Source organism: Helicoverpa armigera, chromosome 6, assembly GCF_030705265.1.
Source record: "Helicoverpa armigera isolate CAAS_96S chromosome 6, ASM3070526v1, whole genome shotgun sequence".
NCBI lineage: Eukaryota > Metazoa > Arthropoda > Insecta > Lepidoptera > Noctuidae > Helicoverpa > Helicoverpa armigera.
This window is the reverse complement of record NC_087125.1, coordinates 3,747,010-3,774,465: the sequence shown is the minus strand read 5'-3', so window position 1 is coordinate 3,774,465 and position 27,456 is coordinate 3,747,010. Positions and strand designations below refer to the sequence as shown.

Genomic DNA, 27,456 nt, shown 5'->3' with positions numbered 1-27,456 from the left:
CGTAATTCAAATAGCATTGCAGGCGTAATCATGCCGAACTTCCGTCGCGTATTCTCGGCATAGTGTGTTTAGACATTAAAAGTTTATTTTAATAGGTACACAGACGAAGTCGCGGGCTGAACCTAGTTTAAGAAAGAACCCTAAAAAGTTCTTTAGCGAATAATAGTGTTATACAAACATCTATTCTAGAATTCTCGATCAACATCCACATCTGTAATATTAAGTACCAAGTAGAATATTAATCAAAACAATTGATGCAGAAGTTGTTTTTATACTAAATCTATTATTTTCATGGAACTGAAAGTGAAAAATACTATATAGATAACTCTCTTTACAAGAAAAGATTTGTGTTTACCTGTGACCTTCTTAGGTAAGTAAACCTATATTCAATCAATCACGACAAACATATAATAATGTACAAAAATATTCTACCTGAATTAGCTGTAGGTAGGTAGGTATTCATATAAACTATTTTGACGATAAATAAAAACGAGAAAATGCAAGAAATTAACATTCAAAACGAGTTTAAAATTGAATCAAATATTTATTTATTGTTGAGTATACTTTCTGCATACAAACTATTCTTAATTAATGTTACTCAGTCTATGACTATATTCTAATCAGATGACACATAATATCCTATGCACATAGCTAACAAATGTTAGCTGGTACCTACGAACTTATAAATAGATACGATTTATGTTCGTATATTATAATTAATATTATTGCTACAACTATACAATATAACGTTGAACTTTTTTTTAATCTGTCTAAACAAAAGACCATCTAGTCTTTTGAGCTGGTTAAGAAATAAATAGTGCACAAATATTTTAAAGGTTTCGTTTCAAGTCTAGTTTAGCATCATAAGAATAAAGTAGGTATTTACTATTTATTACCAAACTTTAGGTAAGTCAAACTTCTTCAATAGATTTTCAACTCTATCTTCAAAGTATATTTATTTTATTCATATTTATTTATTTATAATACTTTTTGCACAAATAGTGCAATGGCGGACTTAACGCCTTAGGCGTTTTCTCCCAGTCTACCTTTGGGTGGTGGGGAAATAGCAGTGGTAGGTTCAATGTTTGTTGTATGTGCTTATGAATTAGCGATATAATATACTGAAATGTACACAATTATTGAAACTTTCATTCATATAACATAGATGATAGAGATTTTTTTGGAGATTGGGGTAGCTTGATGAGCTAAAGTCCTAACAAACTTTTACATATCTTTGTAATATATGCCATTTCTTTCTTACTCGAACATAATTATTAAAGATTATACCATTCGGTATAATCCACGTGTCATTTCGCCCAAGTAACAAATAAAAAAATCCAAAACAACAATGTAGGAAACGGCTCACATAATTTAAATACACGTATCGTAATTTCACACCTAATTTTATTAGCATGCTAATCATTGTTACAGTAGGTATACCCACATTAATAACAAAACAATTTAATTGTAGAATAAGAACCTTATTATACAAAATTATCACATTGATTTACATGGAATTGCAATTTTAGAGATAAGATCTAATCTACAAATCTACAAGAGGAAACATTTTTTTGTTTGCACCCTAACTGCTCCGAAACTGCTGAACCTTGGAAAGCTACACTATCCCCGTGTGAGCAATATTTTATCCGGGTTCTGGAAGTCAGGGATCCACGGAACCCGGGCGAAGCCGCGGAAAAAGCCACATATTAATAACTAGCTTCTGCTAGCGGTTTCACCCGCATCCCGTGGGAACTACTTCCCGTACCGGGATAAAAAGTAGTCTTTCTCGATAAATGGGCTATCTAACACTGCAAGAAATTTTAAAATCGGACCAGTAGTTCCAGAGATTAGCGCGTTCAAACAAACAAACTCTTCAGCTTTATAATATTAGTATAGAAAAGTTATATAACTAAGTTACGCTAATTTGGCGGTAATTAGTTACTAAATAGTCTTTAATGTCGGCCATGACAGATGCAAGGCGAGCTATCTCCGAATGTATCATTTCTAATGTGTTTATAATTTTACTTGTACCGAATACTTTCTCTCGCTCTATTGATAGAAATACTGAAGCTTTGTCGTCGCCATCTGTGAAAATAACATACACATTAGGTATTAAATTATGGCACGATTGAAAGGACCTTCTTGATTTTATAGAGTGATGCTCTGTCCCTCTAGGTAAGTTTCAAAAACCCACAAAGCGATTCCGATCTATCCCAGGAATCAAACCTGAGACCTCGTAAACATCAGTCACGCTATACGACTAGTAGATCGACAAGGTACACCGAAAGGACCAATAAGGAATTTTTGGTCCTTTGAGTCCTTTGAGCCGAGAAGAGGACCAATTCTACAACTCTCATTCGATTCTCAACCATATTCTCATAATATTAAGGTTGATTCTGCTTTTAGCAAGCGAAGCCATTTTCGTTAAAAGTAAAAATCAATTAGGTGAATTACCTGATTCAACACAATGTTCGTTTTTCGTCACAATAACTTCGGGCTTGCTTTCGGAAGGACTGCTTGATCCGCCAAGTTCTATATCTGAGTTAACTGAAGTGCGTTGCTTTCTGCGCCTTTTGGAAGTTCCCGCCCCTCTACCTGTGCAATGAAGATTGATTTATGACCATTAGTGGAATACAGCTTAGAGAATTTGCTTTCAAACCAGTGATGATGAGAAGTGGCATGGATGGAGCAATGCAGCACAGCCTTTTCCCAAATGTGTTAGTTTGCCTTTCAGACTAACCATATGCAGCTGAGAACCAGTGTTTTACAAGGATCTGACCTTAAACCAGTTACTGGGCAAACCCTTTTGGTAAGACTGGTTGTCGACTTTCTGGGTTCTGACTCCGTGTAACGACTGCGAAAGATGTAGATGCCAAAGAGAAGAGGAAAATATATAAAAGTGAAAAAATGATTATTATTTCTGCCATATCTTACTTGAGCTTTTAATTTCTCCTCTTGAGTCTACCATAGGTTTTCTGTCACCAGGGCTACTTGGACCAGCAGCGTCGTCATTAGATGGCTGTCGCCTCTTTCGGCTGGTTGATGGTTCCATTGCTTCAGTATCTAGAAAATAATATAAAAACCATTTGAAAGATGTTAGAGCCATTTTGAAAATCAGAGAGAGCGAGAGAGAGAGAGAGAGATAGCTACAGTATAAACCAATAACTAGTGTTATCCCATTGCCCACTGGAAATATGATAAAAAAAACTCACCAAAATACTGATTAATTGGGCTGTCCTCATTATTGTCAGTATAATTTTGTATTGCTTCTTCTAAGCCCTGAAATAAAATCAAAAATATAAGGTACACTTTCTAGCCAAAACATATTAGGTATATTAAAATATATATTAGGTTAAATCCATTTTCATACATCTTGTAGGTACACAAGAAGTTCGATAGAGATAAAGAAAAAAGTTACATTCCAACTAAATTATTATAATATTTATTTACTTCCTCAGAAAGTGGATCATTCATAATGACCACTCCTTCAACGGCGCTCTCTCCTATTAAAGTCATTATATTTTCTTCCATTGCTGACAAAGGCAATATTCCTTCAGGCAGTGGTCTGTCTCCATCCTTAGCAGCTTTCAACTCGAGTGCTCGTCTCCTGACTCTGTACTTCCAATCACACCAGTACTAGAATTCGAAAATTGAAAATAAAAGCCAATTGATAAATTCTCCAAAAAGGTTTAAAAGTTATCTATTGAAACTATGAATCTTAAAAGAATTGCTTTTTTTAAGCTTTAATATTATGTTATGAAACATGCAATAAGTGAGTTTAAAAATTTAATTTAAGTCATTATTTATATTTCTTAAAAACAACAAATGATTTAATATTTGGGCTCACCTTAGACCAGCCTTTTCCATCTTTTACAGCACCGTCTTTAATAGCATTCAGTTTCTTAGCACAGAGGTTCCATACCTTCACAGTGTGAAACTTGCCTCGCCTGCGTCTGCCTCTAGTAAGACCTTTAGCCAAATCCTCATGTTCTTTGAGAAACTCTAACAGAGCTGTCAACTGATCGAAGTTCACTTGTTTTCTTTTGCATTCTAGAAGTAAAAAGAATATCAGACTGTGTTTATGGGTAAGTGAATATAAAATTAAATAAATAAATAATTAATATGCTGCACACATTTATATCCCAAATTGTAATGAAAAATATTTATTCATTTAGGTTTTCTCCCATAGTACTTTGTATTGTAGCTACCACAACAAAACTAAATATTCAGAAGAATACATTTCACCAATTCTTAATTGACTGCAATGGTATCTATCCAAACTAACGATCAAAATAAAAATAAAAGTACTTGCCTGCATCCATTTTGAGTGGCTCTATATTATCTGTGTTCACTTATTATTTTTAAGTTTTTCTAACAACTTTCAAGCGCTTACACGGATAAGCTTAGTAACATTTTTCACTCAGATATATTACCTTTCACAATAAGTAAACTATCGGTTTAAAATCATCTCGTTTAACTTTATCGGACTGCAAGATAATCGACACATTTGAGAACTGTTTTACCGACGAATTGGGTGCAACGAAATGCGCGCGCAGTATTCAATATTACTTGTATCTTTCAGCGCTTCAATCATGAAATTCTGGTAGATATTTGGTTTTAATCATCCAAAGTTTTAATTTAAAAAACAGTAAATACGAAAAGTAAACAAAACAAACCTGCAGTTGTTATGACAGCTGCAGACATTATTGCCACTATACAAAAAATAAAAGTCTTACATTTTCTTTTTCCGTCAGTCGTAACTCTCAATTTTGTTTTCAAATAGTTTTTTTTACAAAAGTAATCATCACTTTGTAGAAGATGTTTGCATAAAGGTTAGTGTTCTGAAAAAAAAATACCGACTGAAAGAAAGCACAAAACATTAGAGCTTTCAGCTGCTTTTCCGCTGCATAGTCAAATCATCAAAACCAATATTTACTTCCCGCCCAAATCCATTATAAGCCGACCAAATTGAAAAGGTCTTGACCAACAACAAAAGTTGCAACAAGCTTGTTATTTACAACTAGGTCGTATAAAAATCTTTCAGCTCGTAAAATTGACAAGTGATAATATCGACGTGGGTTTCCGGTTTCAGTAATCTCTAGAAAGCTCAATTGGTGGTAATAAAATGGTGGTAAAAGCCTACTCTCCCTAATTTAAAACGGGCCAAAATGGTGTTCGAGAGCTTGAAGTTCTTCCGGAAGGTAAGTTACTTGTGAATTTTCAGTTCAAATAATGTAAGGCTATGTGATATGGCTAGATCTATGTTTTTTTGTTTATTTTGTCAACAAAGTCCTTGCGAATTGATTTTACTTTGTCATTGTAACGCATACCGACGTAAGCCGTGCTGCAATTAAAGGTCATAGCATAGTTACCGAGATTAGGAATTATTTTATTGATTTCATGAAAACCAACGCACCCTCCAGCCGGAATTACTTTGTTAGCACTGGCTATACGTATAGTTTCAATTAGGTAAAGCGATTGCACCTACTTCGATTGCGATGGGAACTTAGGACGTTCGGCTAATTAAATTTTTTGCCAAACTTATACCTAGACTTAATTATGTTTCTGAATAAACTATAGTTTTATTTTATTTTTGTAAATATATAATAATAGTAGGTAAGTCCTCTCCTATTTTTTAAATGACTTATCAAAATGAAAACATTATTTTAAGCAATGGCGCCTATCTTAAATTTCATGCAACACATTAGTCTTTTTCCGCCAACTTATTTTTGGACTTAAGTAATTGCTGATTAGTTTTTGTCCTTTGAATGTTTATTTTAGTGCAAGTTATTCTTCACACACTCAGATAAAAAGTGGACTCCTCTAGCCATCTTCCATAAATTCTATTCACTTATGGAAAACGGCTTTTTTTAAATTGGACCAATGTCTAGGCTTACTTACTATACCTACTTATACTGATTAGCGTGTTCAAGCAAAGAAACTTCACTTTTATAAGAATAGACAGCGAACTACAGTAAGTTCATTTGAACGAGTAATAAAAGCTAATCGGAAAGTTGGTTTTAACCGCCAGGATTGAGATTTGCGCGGGGCACGTGCTACCTATTTCTAAATACGTTACCTACGTAAGTATTTTGTTTCTAGTACAAAAGCTGGAATCAACAAACGTTTGAGTGCCAGTCTGTAAAACTATACTTACGGAAATACAAATGTAAACTAAATAGGTAGATACTGAAGCCGATTTCTTTTTTTACGACTAATTACCTAACTGATTTAAGACCTAAGTATGTACCGAATTTGTTTTTCAAAAAGATTTTCATGTTTTAAAAACGCTTGGCGGGGGCACGGCTTTCTGGTCCAATCCCATAAAGATTGGGCCAATATTGGGCCCAACGGCCCAATACAACCACGACCAAGCATCGTATTGTTCCGAACTACAAGCAGGCTAAGTTTATTTGTACAGTCGCTTAAACGCCTCCGCGGTCTTCGCGTGTGTCGTTGACCGGAAAATTCCTTTCGAATATTTTCTTATTTGTGTTGCCGCCATAAATTGTACTTATTTAAAAATCGAAGGGTTTTAAAATGTGATCGTTTAGTGATTCATTAATTTACAAAATGGAAGTTAAAGTTGACGTGGTGAGTGTTTTGTTTTTCGTTGGATTTCCCCGCATTTTCCTGTTGAGGTAACACGACTGGGAAAAAATCTTGAATGTCTTAAAAATCAACTTATACGTGATGATTTTTTTAAAGCTAATCCCTTAGTTTTTTGTATAAATAAAGAAAAAAATAAAGCAGTGCGACTCAAAATAAACTAAGGTAAACGTACCAATAGTCGTCGGATTTCGGAAATCACTGACTTTGAAGCGCTACTGTGTGTTAAATATTCAATAGAAAATGAAAATTTTTGCATGACGTGATAGAGTATTTATTCATTATTCTAATTAACTAATGTTTTTTTAATCATTTTGATGGGTTTATATACTTATTAAGGCAAAAGTAAAAAAAGGGCGATTTGTACCAATAGTCGTCTGATTTGTACGGATACTCGTCAAATTATCCCAGTACTCGTCAACTTTTAATGCTAATGTAAACTCTCTGCTCTTGAACATAAGGTTCAAGTTATGTACATTTTTTTTGTGCTTGAATTTGTTAAGCATACTTGTGCTTTTGAAACATCAGGTAGGTAGATAGATAAAAAACCAAATTCCTATTTAGAATAGCAGGTCATAATCTGTTAGAAGAGCAGGTATTCAATAAAACAGATACATGGTTGCATTTTAATTTATATTCCTATCTATGAAACGCTTGGAATCACAAAACCAGTCTATGTATAAAATATCTATATAGTTATCGGCACGAATTTTGAGCTCTGACCTACATCTGCGCAGAAGTGATTTATTAGCAAAGAACCAATCCCGAGTGACCGCTATGACGCGATGCACTGCGTGCCAATCACCGCTTTAGCCCGTACCCGCGCCTCACTTCATACCACAAAAGGGACCCAATAAATACTTCTGCGCAGGAGTAGGTCAGAGCTCAAGATTCGTGCCGATAACTATACTAATATTATAAAGCTGAAGAGTTTGTTTGTTTGAACGCGCTTATCTCAGGAACTACTGGTCCGATTTGAATATTTCTTTCAGTGTTAGATAGCCCATGTATCGAGAAAGGCTATAGGCTATAGGTACGGGAAGTAGTTCCCACGTAGTGCGGGTGAAACCGCTGGCAGAAGCTAGTATGTTATATTTTTTAATCACAATAACGATGCAGTCATGTGCATATGTAGCACGAGTAAAATAATTACTTTTAAAATATTTCAATTGTAAAATAAAATAATTAGTATTCACAAAAAATAAAAGCCACATTCATTTATATAGCTTATCGCGAAATAATTACTAACATTCATAGATATGTAGGTAAGGTTGTCATTCATCAAAACTTCTGAACTGCTTAGCGCATGCTAAGTACCATTTGCAAAAATCTCTATAGACAGTTTAAACTGTCTACTGTCTTAAAGGTATCAATCAAAAAATAAAATATGATTAGGTACAACTAACCGTTCAAACTCAATAATAATAATATCTAATAAGCCCCACAGGGCATCTGAGGTGGATGACGGGGAGTAGCGACCCCGCGGGGCTATATATCCGAGTGCTCCGGGGAGAGTATACTGTCCCCCATCTCCGGGATGCTGGAGTGAAGGTCTCCCGTCTCTTGGCTTGCCTTCATTGGCCGACCAGAGTGGAGTCGCTAGAGCAGGGTTAGCAGCCCTGCTCGGAGGGTAGGTGCCTCGTGGTAAGTGGCGAGTTGGCCGGTGATGCTGGACCCACAGGGAGCGCGTGATCTGCGTTTAAAGTCCGCCGAGGTATCCTCACCCTTCAGCCGCTCATGTACCTGTTGCCCTCTTGTTGCGATTTAGCAACTGATTCCCGGGGGCCCAGTAAGTGAGGTGGCGAGTCTCCACCTGCCATTTAAACATGTTTTTTATACATTGTCATCGGCAGGTGCCATAGTTCCTCATCATCATCATACTCCGAGCCTTTTTTCCCAACTATGTTGGGGTCGGCTTCCAGTCTAACCGGATTCAGCCGAGTACCAGTACTTTACAAGAAGCGACTGCCTATCTGACCTCCTCAACCCAGTTACCCAGGCAACCCAATACCCCTTGGTTAGACTTGTGTGAGACTTACTGACTTTTGACTACCCGTAACGACTGCCAAGGATGTTCAAGGATAGCCGGGACCTACAGTTTAACGTGCCATCCGAAACACAGTCATTGGTGTCATTGCAGGATATACTTAGAAAGTACATACAAACTTAGAAAAGTTGCGTTGGTACTTGCCTGACCTGGAATCGAACCCGCGCCCTCATACTTGAGAGGTTGATTCTTGGCCCACCAGGCCACCACGACTTTTTTCCAGGTGCCATAGTTCCTATAGTTTCCTATATCCAATCAACATCCCTCGCAACGCAATAGCCCAAGTAGTTTTCCTCCATAGTTAGCAATACTAGCACAGAACCGGAGATTGTCCTTGGGTTCATTTCTATAGTATATACAGGGATAATCGTCGGTTTTGTGTCACCATTTCATTTAAGTTGTCTTAAAAGGGCGTTTTAATTTTTTTTGCAGCATCTGATGTTGTGTGTGGGCCCTTGATTTACAGCTTTTATGACTTTTAAAAGGCCCTCTTGCTTGTAGTTTCTTTCAGTCATGATCTGCTATTGAAATTACGATCAATGCAATCACTAAATACAGACAATTTTAAATAAAAAATCTTACTTAAGATTACTCTTTACCCATCAATATCGAATACGACAAGCAAAGAAGTGCCAGCGATGGAAGCTATGTCATCTTAGTTTTAAAACTGATTTTAATATTTTTGCGTCAAAACTAGTTTGAATGACATAATTTTTATACAGGCGCTATTAAGGCACGTTAGGAAGACGCGGTACAATACGCATAACGAAATGCAGTTATTTCGAACAAAAAGCATAGTGCAGCAACAGTCAATTTTTGATTGCCACAAATTGTAATCCAAGCGTAGTAGAAACAAAGGCTAGTGCTAGACCTACTTGTGCCCAAAGCGGTAGATCTTAATCAAATGGCGGAGGCCTACAGCGGCCTATATATACCTGAAAAAACACTCGTAGAAAGTGCATACTTATAGAAAACAGGGGATTTAAACATTAAGAAACATATTAATTGAATCGAATAACATGACTGTGTACGTGCATCTAGAACCAGCAGAGTAAAATTTACCCCTAAGAAAAAGCTTAAAAGAAACACAGTTTTATGAACAAATGTAATCTTAACCTTAAATATGTTTGTTCTAGACAGTTATCAATTTTGTAAAAGTCCCGATATTAGCTATTTATTCGCATTTTGTACTGTAAAACACAAAATATCCTCATTATGACGAGTTTAGGTGCAACTTTTGAGCATGTCCCAGTAGTCGTCATAATAATTGTAAAATTGACGGGTTTTGGGTCAAATGGGAGTTTTGAAGTACCAATAGATGTCACATTAAAAAAATATATCTTCTATGTTAAAAGTATTCCAAATTGCATATTACATCGCTAGCAAATAACCTTAACTATCTAATTGAACAAAGAAACATACCACAGACCCCACTGGAGTTATGTAAATCAAAACACAAAACCACGTGCTGAGTTTCACTTTTGACAGCTGAACTTCACGAAAAAACGATTTTTTTAGGGCACACACGTTTGAAATAACATATCTTAGAAGCCGTGACTGTTAAAACCCCGTATTGTTATTTCAATTGTGCAATATATTATCAAGAATATGTTGATATATAAACCGGCCCATTTTAAGTTCAGTAGAAAATAATAATAAAAGTTTTAAGATTAATTGACGACTATTGGGGCATGACGACTTCACCCGCGTTTACCTTACATCCGAAAAATTCAGGCTATTGTTAAAGACAAACCTAGGACTATTTTTGGACATCTTTTTAAAATAAAATTTTAACTCAGCTTCAGCAAAAAAAAAACATAATCGAAAATAAGAAAATAAAGAAAATAAACATATTTCCATTGCTGAAAATTGTTCTATTAACATCACATTATTTAATAATCATAATCACACTAATATTATAGCATAGTTTCGATGTGTGAATGTATTATTAATAATTATGACGCAAACACTACAAAACGGATTTGGACAAAACTTTGTCAACAATAAATAGCATAGGTAATAAAACTGCTTTCATCCGGAAGCTAGTATTCTCTCAGGACGAAGGTGATACTGCAGAGAACAGCTGGTTGAAAAATAATTGCAATTAATGAAAGGAAGCTTCTCCAGTCTTAATTCTAAAAGCATTGCTATCCAATAAAATCCAATTAACTTGTCCGTTTGTTTTACTACCGTCAAGTAACATATCTACATGCGAATCTACTAATTCCGGTATTACAGATGACTTTGCTAATTCACCGCACCCAGTCTTCAATTAATTTAAATAATTCCTTCCTTAGAACAGTAGGTAGGTAACTATTACCCAATGTGGCTAACCACTCCCTGTTACCTATATCATATCTAAGCCTATTCTATCATTAATTTCAATTTAATTAGCACTAATTTATATTTCTTTTTAAGTTGCTAGTGTTTTAAAATTTTATTACGAGGTTACACGACATTTGAGAATCCATATATCAACAGAATTTGGGATATTATAACTTTGGTTCTTAGCTATTAACCCAATAACTTGTGTACTGAATACCTACCAGCTCTTGCGAGATAGTTCTAAAGAGTTACCATGGTCCTGGTACACAAAGGACTTGAGAAGGAACGTCTTAACCCCGACACTACTTCTCGCTGAACCCCAAACGGGAGGAGTATTTTGAAGATTTTTCACCAATTTTAGACCCTTTACTAGATTTCTCTGATGATGTGTGATCTGCAGAAACCCTTTATAATATCTATTAAATCGCTTCTTATGGCTTCTTGTCATTACTTTGTGGCGTCCTTTTCTGTGGAAATGTGTAGGCTCAAAAGACGTAGGAATTTCCTAGATGACCGAACATCAAACTTAAATATAAGTACCTATATACGCTATTTCTGTCTACCAATCGAATATGTCTTTCAAGAAAGAAAAATAGCAAACCTAACTACTTAATCATCAAATGAAACTTGACTATATTAAATTAAGTAAGTAACTGTATAGGTAAGATAGTTTTTAAAACCTTTAAAAATAACATAAATTAAAACCCGTATCATGGAATCATGGAGATCCGTGCCCGATTTGGGTGTCAATGAGGCAAGGCCATGCAGCGACCGCCATTATCCTCCGAACACCTCACTGTGATTTGAATACAAAAAAGCCGTTAAGTGCTTTCTTACTGCCAGTAAACAATGAAATATTATGGCCAGCCAGCCACTTGGTAATGAATTGATCAACATCGATTTATTGTACGGAACTCGATACAGACTTCTTAACTGCGAATTGAAGAGTCGGTATAGTGATCTATGTACTTGGCCGGTAATCATTTTAATTTCATTATGGCGGCCATAAAATATGACTGTGACTAAGCACTAACGGACTTTGCAGTATTTTAATTCGTAGCATTTTTTGGTCCCCTATCCTTTTATCAATCCCGTGGGAATGGCCTGACTGCCGTACTGCATGTCTGCATCGCTTTTTGTGACAATGCAGCGACTGATTAATTGGTCTGCAAATAAGCGATTACTGACGACGTGGTTCTTACTTTGGTGAAAATGCTATTTGGTAAAATAAAAACTAAGTTAACTCTTAGTCATCACATTGAACATGAGCACTAAGTTGGGATTCAATATAATGCTGTAAAACTGAAAAACGTCCAAATACCTAATCCAAAAAGATTGCTTCGAATTTTAATAATCCAATATCAAAAATACTTCGTATCGCACAATGGCCAGACATTAAATGACCCCAAACTTATAGATAACAATTGCCAAGAATATGGCATAAGGAGTGGACGACGTTTATGGGTTATGACTTTTACGACTGCACTAAAATTGACGTTAAACGCTGCTATACTGTTGTATATCAATCAGAAAATTAGGAGAAATTAATTGTTCTACTGTACCGGTCAAACATGAGGCTGACCTGGATCTTGTATCGTGGCGGGAAACTTTCTATGACGTCACAAAGTCAAGTATAAAGGCATTACTTTTGAAGTGAAGTATAAATGGTGCCAACCGGAAGGTAGTGCGGTAACATTATACTCACGTCAATTGTTGACATATGTAGGAAATGTGAAGGTGTACATTTGTTTGTGTTTACGACGATGCAATTGCAACCCGCAAGGTTACGTAGAGCATTATGAGGGTATTTGGTATTCTACTTTTATATCTATGATCACGGGTTCATAGATAGGAGGAAAGCGAAAAGTGTACTTGCTATATTATTTTTTTTTAAATTGGGTAATTATGATTCTCTCTAGAGAATTTGCATCCTAGAAAATTTGTTGCCTTTAAGAATGATATTTTTTATTACCTACAGCAGCAGTAGAATAAATAGTAAATTCTCATTAACCTACATCTAATAACGTAGAGTTGCCTTTTTAATTTCAGCACACGGTACATCCATCGTCAGCAAAGCCGGTAGAAAAGCCGCCGATACCCAAACAGTCATGTGGGTCTTGGTGCACTCCCGACTCAACTCCAGCTCATAACGTGTATGTAAATGAAGAACACAAAACAATATGAAATTCTCAGTTCTACATATAAATGGTTTGTTGAATAACTTGTCATTCTTTTGTTTTAGGTTAACGCAAACGAATTCGAATATTGAAAGCAAAACTGAAATTCAAGAAGATGTACAGAATAAAGAAAGGTATGGAAACAAATCCTTACTTAAACTTATTGATCAAATCTAGCTGATTGACCTTTTCAGAGACTTAAGAGACATTCATAAAAATGGAATGAGAAGCTAACATGGGCAACATGATAAACATATCCTTACAATTTCACACACTAGGGAAAACCCCCAGTACTTTTAGTAGCTCGAACTTTGCTATGTATCCCCAAATCGATCAATCACTTCATATTCACTAAAAGTCTGGCTATACTTTCAGCTTAATTGGTCAGCTACAAAAAGTTCGACTGTTCTCGTCTAGTCCACCGCCTGCGTACAAAATTGACGATGCTATCACCGAAGCCGATACTGAATTGCAAGAGTTCAAAGCTTCTAAATCAAGGGACAGCTCTCCTGAAAGGTAAAGTTATATATTCCTAAAATACTGAAATAATTGTAGTGTTCGTCTTACCGTTATCTCTGTAATGAGGGTTTTTGAAATTTTTTCTGCCACCGGGTGGCGCCACGTATGCGTCTGGTCCAAACAGCTGTCAAATAGTATGGAATTGTAGGTGCCGCACTTATTGTTTATTGAAATTCTGTTATATTGGAAGTGTTATTGATTTTATTATGGACTACGGTCAGAATAAGGTTTCCGAACTAAAAATTGAGCTAAGAGAGAGGGTGCAAAACTCACTGGTACTAAGGAAAAGCTTGTTGAAAAATTTGTTAACACAATATGATTTAGTTTTAGTTATTTACTCAACCGCAATAGTAAAACAATAATGCAGTGCTTTAATTATAAAATAAAAAAAACACTAAAATCGTTCACTATTCATAGTAAAGATAAGCACTTTGACAGTTATCGGGACCTGACGACTCGGTGCTGCCACCTCGTGGATTGCCATTTTAGAAAACCCTCATTAGTAATGAATTTGTCAATATCGCTTGCATGTATGTGAACAACGTCCTAACTCTGTGCCTCACCATTGACCGGTCTCTCGCCAACTAAACACCTGTGTTAGATGTATCACTCTCGTTTATAATTGATTGGTTTAACTTCCATATTAATTGCCACGTATCTTGTATATGCATATGAATCGCTTTTATTTAGCGAATTGTTCGTTCTGGGAAGAATTACTTGGTTTTGCTAGACTAGGTACTTAGCTGATATACCTACTTACCTTCCTGATAATTGGCTATGCTCATTGATGTGGTTAGTGCAATGTTAGTCTTTCGCAAAATTGGCTCATAAATAATACAAATATCTGTAACTGATAATAATTTAATTATGTGAATGTTTTCAGTTCACCACCACCAGAGAAAAAAACAGTTGCAGTCATAGAAACTCCACAAAGTCCTGTACCAATTTCTCCCTCCCGAGAGGCAAAATGCAAAGGCCTTTCTAAATTGTCTGCTTTCTGCGACCCTTTTATGCCGATAGATCCTCAAGGTAAGTGATTATAGAGTATTGCAGTAAATTCTTTTTAAATTGCTGTAACCGTCGGTCCCAGCTGGGCGCCAATTAGCTGTCACGACGATTGTTAAAGAACTATTAGGTTGGTTTATTCTTAAGTAAACGACAAAAGGAAATTACTGAGGGGCGTGTTAAGTAATTGAAATAAATATAATACGTATTTCTATGTACTGTGAGGGTGAGCTAGAGGTTAAGAGGGACGTATAGCAAATTGATTGACTAATTTTATAGAGTTGTAGTTTTCTCGATTTTTTTTTGACCATTTTAGGAATGCAACCTAAAATTGCACGTCATATTACATTTATTCAAGACCCGAATATAACTAACCTCCCCACTCAGAGACATTTAATGGTTACTTAAGCCATTCCTTAGTGAAGGATTTGTATGACATTCCATCACTAAGTAATTATTAAATGTCTCTGAGTGGGGAGAAAAATGTATTTATTTACTTACAATTATATAATCATCCGGGCCCATGTTTCAGGTCGTCGCTACATATCCTGGCTGCTCCTGGTAACATTCTGCTACAGCTACAACGCGTGGTGCGTGGCCCTCCGAGCCACCTTCCCTTACCAGACTCCTGAGAACACACCCTACTGGATGGTAGCCGACTATCTGTGTGACATCGTGTACGTTCTGGATGTGGCCTTTGTCAAGCCACGGCTCATGTTTCTTCACGAAGGGTTCTGGGTGGATGATCCCACTGAAACGAGGAAGAATTATAGGAAGAAGATGCAGTATAAGGTGAGGATTTTTATGAAGAAATATTAAAAAATATATACTTGTAGTCAAAATAGTCAATTATGGTATCTTACGATCTATCTACATTGATGAAAGACAAATAAATAGTGTTCTTTTTTCAGTTTGACGTAATATCGCTCCTTCCTCTGGATATACTGTACATCTACTTCGGCACCCAGAAAGTGATCCTCCGCTTGCCGAGGGTATTGAAACTTCAGACCTTCTGGGAGTTCCACCAGGCTATGGATAGAGTACTGTCCTCGCCGTATGTTGTAAGTCTACTTAGCATCTTTCGTAACCAAATTACAATCCTTATTTTATGGCAATGGTCATGCACTTGAACATATTGCACTGTATACCGACATCAATTCAGGTTCTACAGGTGATCAGAAAGATGGTAATCATAATCAGAAAGGAGTTCTGGAATTTATTTTTACAAAAATACATTATCCTCCGAGCCTTTTCCCAATCATGTTGGGGTCGGCTTCCAGTCTAACCGGATTCAGCTGAGTACCAGTGCTTTACAAGAAGCGCCTGCCTATCTGACCTCCTCAACCCAGTTACCCGGGCAACCCGATACCCCTTGGTTAGGCTGGTGTCAGACTTACTGGCTTCTGACTACCCGCAACGACTGCCTAGGATGTTCAAGGATATTACAAAAATACATACTGTCAATAAGTTCCTTGATGAAAGTTTTAATCACTAGTCTATACATTTTTGCATAACACCTTAATAATTTTAATTCAGCCTACTCAAATTTCTCTTTACTCCCCAGGTACGCATCGGCAAAACTCTCTTCTACATCTTCTACTTAATCCACCTGAACGCCTGCGCATACTACGCAATGAGCGACTACATAGGACTCGGCTCTAACGGCTGGGTGTACGACAACGTCGGATCCCCTTACATCCGATGCTTCTATTTCGCCACTAAAACTGCAACCTCTATAGGAAAGAACCCCAAGCCCGAGAATACTATAGAGTATTTGTTCATGACGGCTGCCTGGTTAATGGGGGTTTTTGTTTTCGCTCTGCTTATTGGACAGATTAGAGATATTATTGCAACTGCGACTAGAGCTAAAGTGAGTGTTTTTGCATACAAGTATGATAATCAGAATTTATTATGGTCTATCTTCCCGGAGATACCATATCTCGAACAGTCATTTGCAAATACAGAAATGGTTTGTATTGTATATTGGAAATACCTGAAATTTTGAGAAGCTGTTTAGCTAACGTGAAATCCTTTGATGAAACAGACGGAGTATCGTAAGACACTTGATGGAAGTAGTCGGTATCTTCGCCGTTTGAATATGCCGGTGACACTGCAGCGTCGAGTCGCATCATGGTTCGACTACACGTGGAGTAAACAGCGATGTTTCGGTGAGATAACACTACTTATAAAGAAACACATACAGTACACATAGAGTAAGTAAAATGGAATAATAATTCTAACCAATAAAATTAGTGCACCTGTTCTTTGTTGGGCGCCAATATCATCTATCTGGTCCCACGGTGGGCGCCAAAATAGATCATGTTCAGAAATGTTTCTTGTGTTTACAGATGAGCCCAGTATTTTAAATTCACTGCCATTTAATATGAAAAGGGATGTGGCACTCGAAGTTCACATGTCAACTTTAAGCAAGGTACCTATGTTCAATTTATTTATTCATTATCAACACATAATTTTATGTAAGGTTTTTCGTTTGTTCGTTTTAAAAGGGTGCTAAAAGATAATAACGATGCAATTTTTCGTTATTCGATACGCCATACAGTTTTATATGGCGCAAAAGTATTCCATAACCACAGTCTTATAATAAATTCCAGGTACAACTATTCCGCGACTGTTCATCGTCATTGCTGCGTGACTTAGTGCTGCAACTGCGTCCTGTATGCTTCCTGCCCGGCGATGTGGTTGTAAGACGAGGCGACGTCGGTCATCAGATGTACATTATTTCTTCTGGGGAGTGTTGCGTATGTATCTTCAAGTAAATTACTTTATCATAAATCATACCGGTTAAGTGAAATTAAGATTAATAAGAATGCACAATGTCTTGCCCAATGCCAATTAAAAATCAGAAATTGAGACTGTCATCAGTCATGTAGTAGTGTGGTTATGAATTCTATTTACATATGTACAAAGTTGATATTACCTACGTATCACAAGCTGCCTCGCCTCGTAATCAAAGCATGTACATTGAAAACAAATATTTTACAGGTGATGTCACAAGATGAGAAAGAAGTTTTGGCTACCCTACATGAAGGTTCTGTCTTCGGAGAGATCAGTCTACTAGGCATTGATGGCCTGAGACGTCGAACTGCTACTGTGAGGTAATATAAATCCCCAATTTAAGGGTAAACTCGCTATTTTTATCAAAAATATAGGCTTGCTATGTTTAATAAAAGTATTTCATTTCACAATCAATAAAAGACCAAAAGTATCCACTGCCCTTCATTTCTTACAATTTTATCTTGGAAGTATACTGTCCCACGTTGGGTGCCAAAATCACCTACCCACATAATTAAATCAAAGATACACTTTTCCCAGATCACGAGGCTACGCAGGCTTATTCGCTCTCTCCCGAGCGGACCTAGAAGCAGCCTTAAAGCACCACAAGCAAGCTGCTCAAGTATTACGAATTCGAGCTGATCAAATAATTCGCGAAAACGCAGCCAGGCAGACAAAACAACGCATGATGAGATTAGAAGCTAAGAAAAGCGTTAGTATTCATGAAGACGAGTCTATTGTGAGAAGGAGATTGTCCAATACTTCTAGTTCGTCTAATTTGACGGTGGAGGGTAGACGGCAGAGGTCGGCTAGTGCGATGTCTAGAAGGAGGCTGTCGGCAGTTTCTGAGATTGGAGATCAGGTAAGACTAAGTCTTCTTTAACAAGTACCGATTTTGATTACTTTGAGACTTTCTTTGTTTTGCCAAAAATTTATTAATTATCGAAAAAGAAACTCATTTTGATATTCTATTTAATTATTGGCGCCCAGCGTGGGACTCAATCCTGTAGTAGGACTACAACATCAATAATCCTTTACTTGTTTACAGGCCCCACCTACTTTAGAAGTGACCTGTGACAGAGCTCGAACCCCACTACCAACGATTGTACTTTCAGGCGATTGAGCTAAAAGTGAAAATAATCGTTGTTGTTTGTTTAATCAATAAATCCTACTTCATAAGCCAAGGAGAGCAGAGTAAGACATGACTTAGAAAAGTGCAATTAACTCGAGGAAGGAACCAACATTTGGTAACTGAGTACAGGAAGTGAGAATTAAAGAATGAATTCTTTATATATCTACCTATACATACATATGTAGTAAATCACATTGTATTGATATAGTCTCCTATAGTTTGAAGTATAGATTGCTACATTTTGTACATATAATAATATATTGTGGTCTAAAATATATTAATCTTAAATGTTTATGAAAAAGAAAAATAAGATGCTTCCCTATTTCCTCTTGACAGAACTTCATTTTATATTACACTACTACGAAATATAGCCCTTTTCATGTGATTAATGTCAAAAATTGATACCAAATATTGATGTGTTATATAAAATAAGCTCAATTTGTACACTTGTAGAACCTAAGAGCTGTTATTTTTGTAAGTAATTTATTTTAGAACTACTGACTGTATATTTCTTCTGGTCTCTGAACTATATCGACGTGTCAAATAAATACCATTCAGAAAGTATTTTGTTTCATTTATGTTACAATGTCAAAGATCCCTACCTAGAATCTAGTGGATTTAAATAACTACTGTAGCTGACCATATTTAACCACAAGTCGGTCACAGAAGTAATCTTTTTAAAACCAATATCAATAGTTTCAAACATAATTAAGAAGTCTGAAACTGCAAATTAGAGTGATTAACGCTCATACCTTCTAATATTATAGCATATCTACACTATTTAGGTGCAAAAGCATGTATGTATGTGCATATGCTTTTGTACTTAAATAGTGTGTGTACATCATATAAAAGTATGTAGGTACTTCCACGAAATTTCAGCTGACCTAGTTCTACAAAGAAACGTAACAGATATAATTACTCACGAAGTAACCAGGAAGTCTGAACCTTACCCCATATTTTTCACTTCCCTTTGAAGGCAATCATTAAGTTAAAACGCCAATCTATGCGACACTGATTAACTTTATTATGTTCGGCTTGCGTGCATCAAACGCGGTGACAAGAAATCCTTTCATCAACTTAAAACAACACTTCATTTAAACCACTTTGAACCTTATGCTGCAGTCTTAAAGTTAAGGATGACAGCAAAAGAGAAATTTGTGAAAACTTAATGGAAAGTTACGACGCTCGGTGCAGTTTTTCCAGTATTTTTCTTTGTACTTTTATATTAGTGGGTTTCGTTAGCTAGATCCGAAGGTCTTTGAATATCAAATGACTTAGGTAACTTATGTCAATAATTATATTTAGTTACGAAACCTACCTAACGAATGAGAGCGCTTTTATCGCAGTTTCATACGTCATGTATTTCGGAATAATTATCTAAATTACACGATTAGCGATAGATATCACTTTTGTGTATTCTTAAACAGTAGATGCTTCTTTAAAATGTTATATAAACAGAGAGAATTTGGATACCAAGCCCGGGTAATCAACAAATAGGTGGTTTCCCCTTTCCTAGCTTTGATTAGTGCCAAGTTGTAATTGAAAATGCGAGTGTTGAAGGGTGCTGAAGGGTAATAGCGCACTTCGGGATAGGTAAGCGTTATTGGTTCAACTTTATACATGCTGATGAAATAGTTTTGATGAAGAATTAAGAACACTCTTAGGTATCTACACAACATGCTTATAAATTTTATACTTCTCTATCATTGTAATACAGAATAGTTTCAATCGATAGAGCTTTTAACATAATATAGTTACTGTACCATACCGCATAACTATTCGTTCCAATCGAAAGTTTTCATAAAAAATCCGCAGCTAACTGATTACCTACATGTTTCATTAGTGTGCGTTCGCGCAGCGGAATGTTGTTGAATTTAAAGATTTTAATTATGCAGATAATTAGTGTAAGACGTCCTATAATTGTGTATGGTAAATAAAAATTTGTGTATGCAGCCATTGTGGAGAAATTCACCAAAAACAGATTCCGCTGGGCGAACGTTGGCGAACGTTGTCCTGGCGGAACTTTTTTTAATCCATAGACTTTAGAAGAAAAGAGATGTGTCCGAAAATTAGTGTGTATTTGTGTATAATTGATTATGTATGAATGAAATCATTGCATGCATAAACTTCGGAGAAATTCAAGTTTCCGCTACGCGAACGTTTGGCCATTAGCTAGTTTTCATATAAAGCGCTTACATAGAGAGCTGTAGATTTTTACATACGTTGTTTTGAATTTGTTTATATTTGTTTAAAAAACAGATTTAGAAAAAGTCGTAGGGTTTAAAAGATAAAAATATAAACGTAAAATACACTTATTAGGTCTTAGTTCTTAAAGTATGCAGTTTGGAGTCTAGATTTTCACGTTTACACAAACCTTGTAAGTGTCTCCAACATGTTGCCAAGTATCAATGATGTTCCGTTAGTAATTAAAAAGTTATAGGATATTTTACCATGAACAGATCACTGTTTACAAAGCAGTCGAATATCACGACGTTCTAAAGGAATTGCATGGTAAAATGTATGCCAATAATTAGTTTAATCATTCAACTATTCACTTGCAAAATTTCATGTCATTAGATTCAGTAATTAAAGAAAGACAATTATAATACTGACGGAGCATCGAAACCCTACATAATCCGACCAAGTTCGGATAGCTACTAAAAAGCGGCCGTGCCATATGTCTAAGCAACGTTCTTAACTTGGAAGGTTAGTATATTTATTAATATGGTACAGTTGCGTACACAAGCGTTATGAAAAAAATAAAATAATTGCATTTCTTGAATGAAAAATATATTTTTAATAATAATGCCACTATCTACGACATTTTAGTTAAAATACGTAACGTTTATTAACGTTATTTTTAATCACGTAATCAAGTAATTTAAGTAAGTAATAATAATAAAAATATTTTTGTACACGGATATTTAAATAGAGAAGTACTTGTTAATTGAAGATTTATTTTTATCGTAGATAGTGGCATTATTATTAAAAAATATTTTTCAATCAAGAAATACAATTGTTGTGTTGTTTTATTTTTTCCTAACGCTGGTGTACGCAACTGTACCATATTAATAAATACTAACCTACCAAGTTAAGAACGTTGCTTAGACATATGGCACGGCCGCTTTTTAGTAGCTATCCGAACTTGGTCGGATTATGTAGGGTTTCGATGCTCCGTCAGTATTATAATTGTCTTTCTTTAATTACTGAATCTAATGACATGAAATTTTGCAAGTGAATAGTTGAATGATTAAACTAATTATTGGCATACATTTTACCATGCAATTCCTTTAGAACGTCGTGATATTCGACTGCTTTGTAAACAGTGATCTGTTCATGGTATAATATCCTATAACTTTTTAATTACTAACGGAACATCATTGATACTTGGCAACATGTTAGAGACACTTACAAGGTTTGTGTAAACGTGAAAATCTAGACCCCAAACTGCATACTTTAAGAACTAAGACCTAATAAGTGTATTTTACGTTTATATTTTTATCTTTTAAACCCTACGACTTTTTCTAAATCTGTTTTTTAAACAAATATAAACAAATTCAAAACAACGTATGTAAAAATCTACAGCTCTCTATGTAAGCGCTTTATATGAAAACTAGCTAATGGCCAAACGTTCGCGTAGCGGAAACTTGAATTTCTCCGAAGTTTATGCATGCAATGATTTCATTCATACATAATCAATTATACACAAATACACACTAATTTTCGGACACATCTCTTTTCTTCTAAAGTCTATGGATTAAAAAAAGTTCCGCCAGGACAACGTTCGCCAACGTTCGCCCAGCGGAATCTGTTTTTGGTGAATTTCTCCACAATGGCTGCATACACAAATTTTTATTTACCATACACAATTATAGGACGTCTTACACTAATTATCTGCATAATTAAAATCTTTAAATTCAACAACATTCCGCTGCGCGAACGCACACGTTTCATTATTGACGTCGCGTGCCTTCACTCATTTCTTTATTGAAATAAACTCTGGCAGGTACCTCGTAATGTAGCAAAAAATAAACAAAACCTCATTTTGGGGAAACTTTACAAATTACGTTTTCATTATTTAGCAAAGGGCGGATTAAAAGGTTAGGAAAAGTTTTGGATTAGGCAGATTTTCGGCTGTTTTAGTATTTACTGCATTACCTACATACTCCTATTTGGGTATTTACTACTTGGGTATTTGTTAAAACTACTTGGGTATTTATTAAAACTTATTGAAAAAGAAAAATAATGCAGGATGCAACAGCTACATCACTAGGTATTTTCATATTTTTTCATTTTCTTTCTAGGGAGCATCGTCTTACACAGCGTCAATGTCTTTACTTACGTTAATGGAACCACTGTTTCATAAAACCTACTTAACACATAGGAGGCAGTTATAAGGCAGACTTTTTAAAATCGAACAAAGATGGAGACATGCACATGATTAAAGCACATAGTATTTCTTTTTACATAAAAAGGAGGCATTTTCCGAGTTTTTTTTTTATTCTCGTAACTATTAGATAGGTCGGTCCCCGACATCGTGAGGCGTGCAACGTCGTGCAGTGTAAACAACCCCTTCATTAGGGGTAAGTCGAACCCGATCAACTAGTGGCTCAGTCTGCAATCTACTGTGCCTCACTGTGGTTCATCCTACCACTATTTTCTAGAATTAAAAACATTTAATTGGGCGGTAATAAATAGTTAAATCTCTTAATTAATTAAAATAAGTGTGTGTGTGATTTGTGAGAAGAAGTTCAAAAGTGAATTGATGTTTTCAAATGCATGTTTTTGTAAAGCTATTCGTGCTCAACAATAAATAAGCATTGCATTGGATTGGAAATTGGGAAGGTATGTAGATATTTAAATTATTTAAGTTATTAAAGGTACTTATTGGTCCTTATCACTAATGTAAAGAATACTTTGCAAACTTTTATACCTATAACAAAGTTGATCTCGTTTTTAATAGCTAAAGTTTATTCGAAAAAGTAGGTCTAGGGAGTATTGCGCTACTAACATAACATTTAAGTAAATAAGTTTGAATAGCTTACAGAAAACTATTGCGATTAATAGGTACCTGTCTACCCTAAAATGCAACATCACATCAATTTCAGATTTCTAATTTCTTTTTTGTCTAGACCACAGCGTTGATTGATAGCCTCGATAACCTTACAATGTCTTACAATAAACCACAGAAGTTCACAAAACAAATGACTGAGCTCATCACGGCGCTATCAATTCAAATCAAAACGACATTCCGACTATATTTCAGTAGTAAATTGTACCCTATCTTGAAAAGATATCTTCGATCCGGCTAACCGACGTTTGTGAAACAGTTTACAAACCAAATAATGGTTAATTTCATTATTTTTGTGGTCGTAAAACGGGCGTATCGTGAGCTCGCGTGCTCCACGATCCTAGATATCATATAGCTATGATAACGCATGACTGAATACCTCGTAAAGGCCGATAATGTTAGTATTTCTAAAATATTACTTGGATACTTCCCAAATTAAGGCATAATGTACCTCTCAAATTACGCTTTAGCAGGTGCCAATACCTGTAAGCTTACATGAAATACAAATCTTACTCACTAAGAGATTTTAGTGCTACTTACTGTTGGTAATGTTGAAGGGTTTTGGCAGTCCTAAGTATTGACCATAGTTTCATCAAAGTAAAACAGGTACTTTAGGAATAATTAATCCATCCATAATTTATTGCCAAAACTTCGCTTGCATAGACTTCCCCTGCATTACGATATGGCATGTCGCGGGCCAGGTAGCTGCCAAGCTTGCATGAATAATACTCCGTAATGAGCACCAACCGATGCCAAAGTTATGACGGCACGGTTCTATACAGGGCACTAATATTTATGGGTAAATTGCATAATCCTGACGTCACTCAAAAAAAAGTTTCGTGGTGTAAATATTGTGATTTAGAGCTGTAACACGGTGGATAATTAGACGAGTATTATGGATTGATATGGCTACATCGATGGTCGTCATACGAATACTTTGCCCGTCATGGCCGTCATTTAAAAGGTTAAGGACAAAATCATACCAATAAACAAGAATCTATCCAAACCAAAACATGATATTACTTACTAAGTAGGTACCTAAACCATAGGTATTTTAAAAGTTTTAAAACTTAAGTTAAAATAAATGACATTTCAACCACGCAAGCGATGCAAAGTTTAGCCACGTTTAGCGGAGCTTAGCAACGGAATGCAGGTTTAACTTCACAGAAACGAATAAAGCAATAGATTAAAAATTAACTTTTGCAAAAAATGTTCATAATGCTACTTTGGAAGCGAAGTAATTTTCCCTTGACGGGCAAAGTGGGAGGTGTCACGCCAATCCGGTTTTAAAAAGCGAATCGTTTACATAGGGCAGCTAAGTTTGCCTTGCTATGCAAGCTTTTAAATAACCAGTAAATATTCGTAAATATTATGATGGGCTCCTGAAAAAAATACTGTAACAACTTTTTCGTTAGGTAAATGATGAAAATGAAACAATACGTTCGTTAGGTAAAAAAGCTCTTTGCAAATAACTACTTACCTATCACATTGACTGACTGATGACTGAATAAAGCTTCAATGATTTGCCCATAAACTTTAGATATTGATCAAAGCTCTATTCTGTGTGTAGATGAAATGAAAACCATTTCTAACAAGAGTTCTGCACCAAAAAAATCTCAGCCATCCTAATATTCTAACCCAAAAAAAGCGATATTTATAGACTTCCCGTATAAAAAGTGATATTAATGCACCCTCCTTACCCCATTGAGTTCGGTAAATGGCAATGATGACATTGAACGGAGATGTTCCGATAACTACGTGAAGTAATAGGCGATCATCACGGAAGCGATTTGTGTATAGCAGCGGATTTAGTGGGGCCACGAGAACAGCGTTTACTTAAGCTATCTTTGTAATGAAAAGCGGAAAATTTTGGTGCATAGGTATTTTAATAAATGAATTTACAATACCTACGGTAATTTATTGAATCGATGTTGAATAAAAGAATGAATCTCTTAATAGTTTTCTATCAAAGCAGTAGGTATCTACGTTCGTTCGCAAATTGCACTCACGCCTTGTTTTATAGTTTTCTCGCAGAACGTAACCAGTTTCAAAGCTTTGTGCATAGGTACCTACATATAATTTATGTATTTTTACCAATATTACTTATCACATATTATGTTTACCACTAGATCTAACAAGCTTCAAAAATTGTTCCACCAATATTATTTAAATCTACGCCGCTTTCCGTCTTGCTCCGCTGTCTTCAAAGCCCAACGCGAAAAATTATCAGATCAGAACCGAACACAACATAGGGAAACAATACTTAGATTTATGACGACATCGTCTGTTTTGGCAGCAGCATCATCCATCATGGTGCGGGTTCGATTACCGAGTAAACGTTTGCTTAATACATTAGTTGAAGGTGGTGGCTACGGGGTAAATATTTGCCAAGTATTTTAGGGACACTTTAATCATTTTTGGTCGACTTACTTTGGCTATTAAATGTTAAAATATGGAGCACCTTTGTAGGTCTACTCTCTATGTTTTGTAATTTCCTACGACGTAGATATAGGAATTGTACTAGAAGTGTCCGAAAGTTTGTAAAGACAATTGCTATCAATTTTGATTGATTTGAACACCATTGGTTTATCAAGTGATATTAACAGTACATAAGTGTACATAGCAAGTTGTCTACAGAAGCTTCTTGTTAATTAAGTCATGTATCAAATAATTTTATGTTAGTAGTTGTGTTATTCAACTGAAAAACGATGTTTGAACTAAATAAGGGTTTTTTTAAACATTTTTCAGTTCGGACTTTTCCTGTAAAACACAATGGTTCGTGGCAAAGAACCGGAATTGCCAGTATCAAACCCTGTGGAGGCCAAGAAACATCGAGACGAGGCAACCGGACATATCAAGAATGGCAATTATGATCGAGGACTTAACTCACTAAACAAGGTAAGTTATAGCAACATTATTTACGTAGTAGTACCTAAGTGTCTACAATATTAGTTTAGAAATGGGAGATAAGTGTCGGGTATCAACATCATCCTCCTGCCCTAATCCCAATTTTATTCGAGATCGGCGCAGCATATTTTTTCCTTCTATAAACTTTTCTATCTGCCGTCATCTCACAAGTAACATTCTTTCTAGTCTAGCCATATCGACTTTAACACAATACTTCCATAATTTCTTTGCGTTAATTCGAGTTGGGTACATGAATATTGTTTTATTTTTATTTTAATAATTAATGTACCTACACATACTACTTTTCATTTCGACATTATTCACTGCACGCCTATTCAGAATGTATCCTGCAAAAAGCAACATTGACTACGCGACGTAGCAACTACGCTACAGGTATCGTAGCACTCGTAAACTCGTAGCAAAAAAGCTTTCCAGTCACGCGTAGCTATTTCCATTCAGCTGTGCATGCAATTAGTGGTTGAAATAAAATTACTTTAATTTGATTTCTAAGGAGTACCTCTATTAATTTTGTCACGGAATTAATCTTGTTAGTATGTAAATTAGTCTTGTTTGATGCTTCTTTCGTTTTGTGTACAATCAAAACGGAATAAACATATGTAATACACATCATATATGCGAGGTTTTTCTCCAAAATTAACATTTATATTGCCTAGGTACTCATAAGCTATAGGTACTTATGTTGTACCTATGTATGACGAGTTGAATGTAGGTAGCTATCTAATGTTAGCTCTAGTCTAGTCAAAACTACAATTAGAAAGAATCTTTACAGAAGAATTAACTCAAAATTGACATCAAGCTGCAATAAATGTACCTACCATCCTAAAAGCGACACAGCCGCCTTTGGAACCGG

At 35.7% G+C, this 27,456-nt stretch overlaps 2 protein-coding genes across 2 annotated transcripts; one reads left to right on the top strand and one right to left on the bottom strand.

The window, feature by feature from the left end:
- Positions 1 to 769: 769 nt before the first annotated feature.
- Positions 770 to 4,689, bottom strand: LOC110373104 (uncharacterized). Its single transcript, XM_064035237.1, has 7 exons — positions 4,313 to 4,689; positions 3,848 to 4,050; positions 3,451 to 3,636; positions 3,213 to 3,279; positions 2,935 to 3,063; positions 2,455 to 2,595; positions 770 to 2,085 (listed from the first exon to the last, which is right to left on the bottom strand). The coding sequence occupies exons 1-7, from the start codon at positions 4,320 to 4,322 to the stop codon at positions 1,910 to 1,912; spliced, it is 912 nt and encodes a 303-aa protein (XP_063891307.1). The 5' UTR covers positions 4,323 to 4,689; the 3' UTR covers positions 770 to 1,909.
- A 330-nt stretch (positions 4,690 to 5,019) lies between these two features.
- On the top strand, positions 5,020 to 19,062 carry LOC110373155 (cyclic nucleotide-gated cation channel beta-3). Its single transcript, XM_064035054.1, has 14 exons — positions 5,020 to 5,201; positions 13,031 to 13,134; positions 13,224 to 13,292; positions 13,534 to 13,674; positions 14,561 to 14,706; positions 15,215 to 15,474; positions 15,594 to 15,743; positions 16,247 to 16,552; positions 16,727 to 16,850; positions 17,031 to 17,113; positions 17,295 to 17,441; positions 17,686 to 17,798; positions 18,016 to 18,337; positions 18,524 to 19,062. Exons 1-14 carry the CDS (start codon positions 5,169 to 5,171, stop codon positions 18,596 to 18,598), a joined length of 2,073 nt encoding a protein of 690 aa, XP_063891124.1. The 5' UTR covers positions 5,020 to 5,168; the 3' UTR covers positions 18,599 to 19,062.
- The last annotated feature ends 8,394 nt before the right edge of the window (positions 19,063 to 27,456 follow it).

What these genes read in the sequence shown, in the direction of transcription:
- LOC110373155 (XM_064035054.1), top strand. Translation starts at nt 5,169, where the DNA reads ATGGTGTTCGAGAGCTTGAAGTTCTTCCGGAAG. An exon ending in TCAACTCCAGCTCATAACGT is followed by an intron (nt 13,135 to 13,223) that starts GTATGTAAATGA and finishes CTTTTGTTTTAG; the next exon opens with GTTAACGCAAACGAATTCGA. An exon ending in TTTCTGAGATTGGAGATCAG is followed by an intron (nt 18,338 to 18,523) that starts GTAAGACTAAGT and finishes ACTTGTTTACAG; the next exon opens with GCCCCACCTACTTTAGAAGT.
- LOC110373104 (XM_064035237.1), bottom strand. An exon ending in ATGGAAAAGGCTGGTCTAAG is followed by an intron (nt 3,637 to 3,847) that starts GTGAGCCCAAAT and finishes TTCGAATTCTAG; the next exon opens with TACTGGTGTGATTGGAAGTA. An exon ending in AGGAGAAATTAAAAGCTCAA is followed by an intron (nt 2,596 to 2,934) that starts GTAAGATATGGC and finishes TTCATTGCACAG; the next exon opens with GTAGAGGGGCGGGAACTTCC.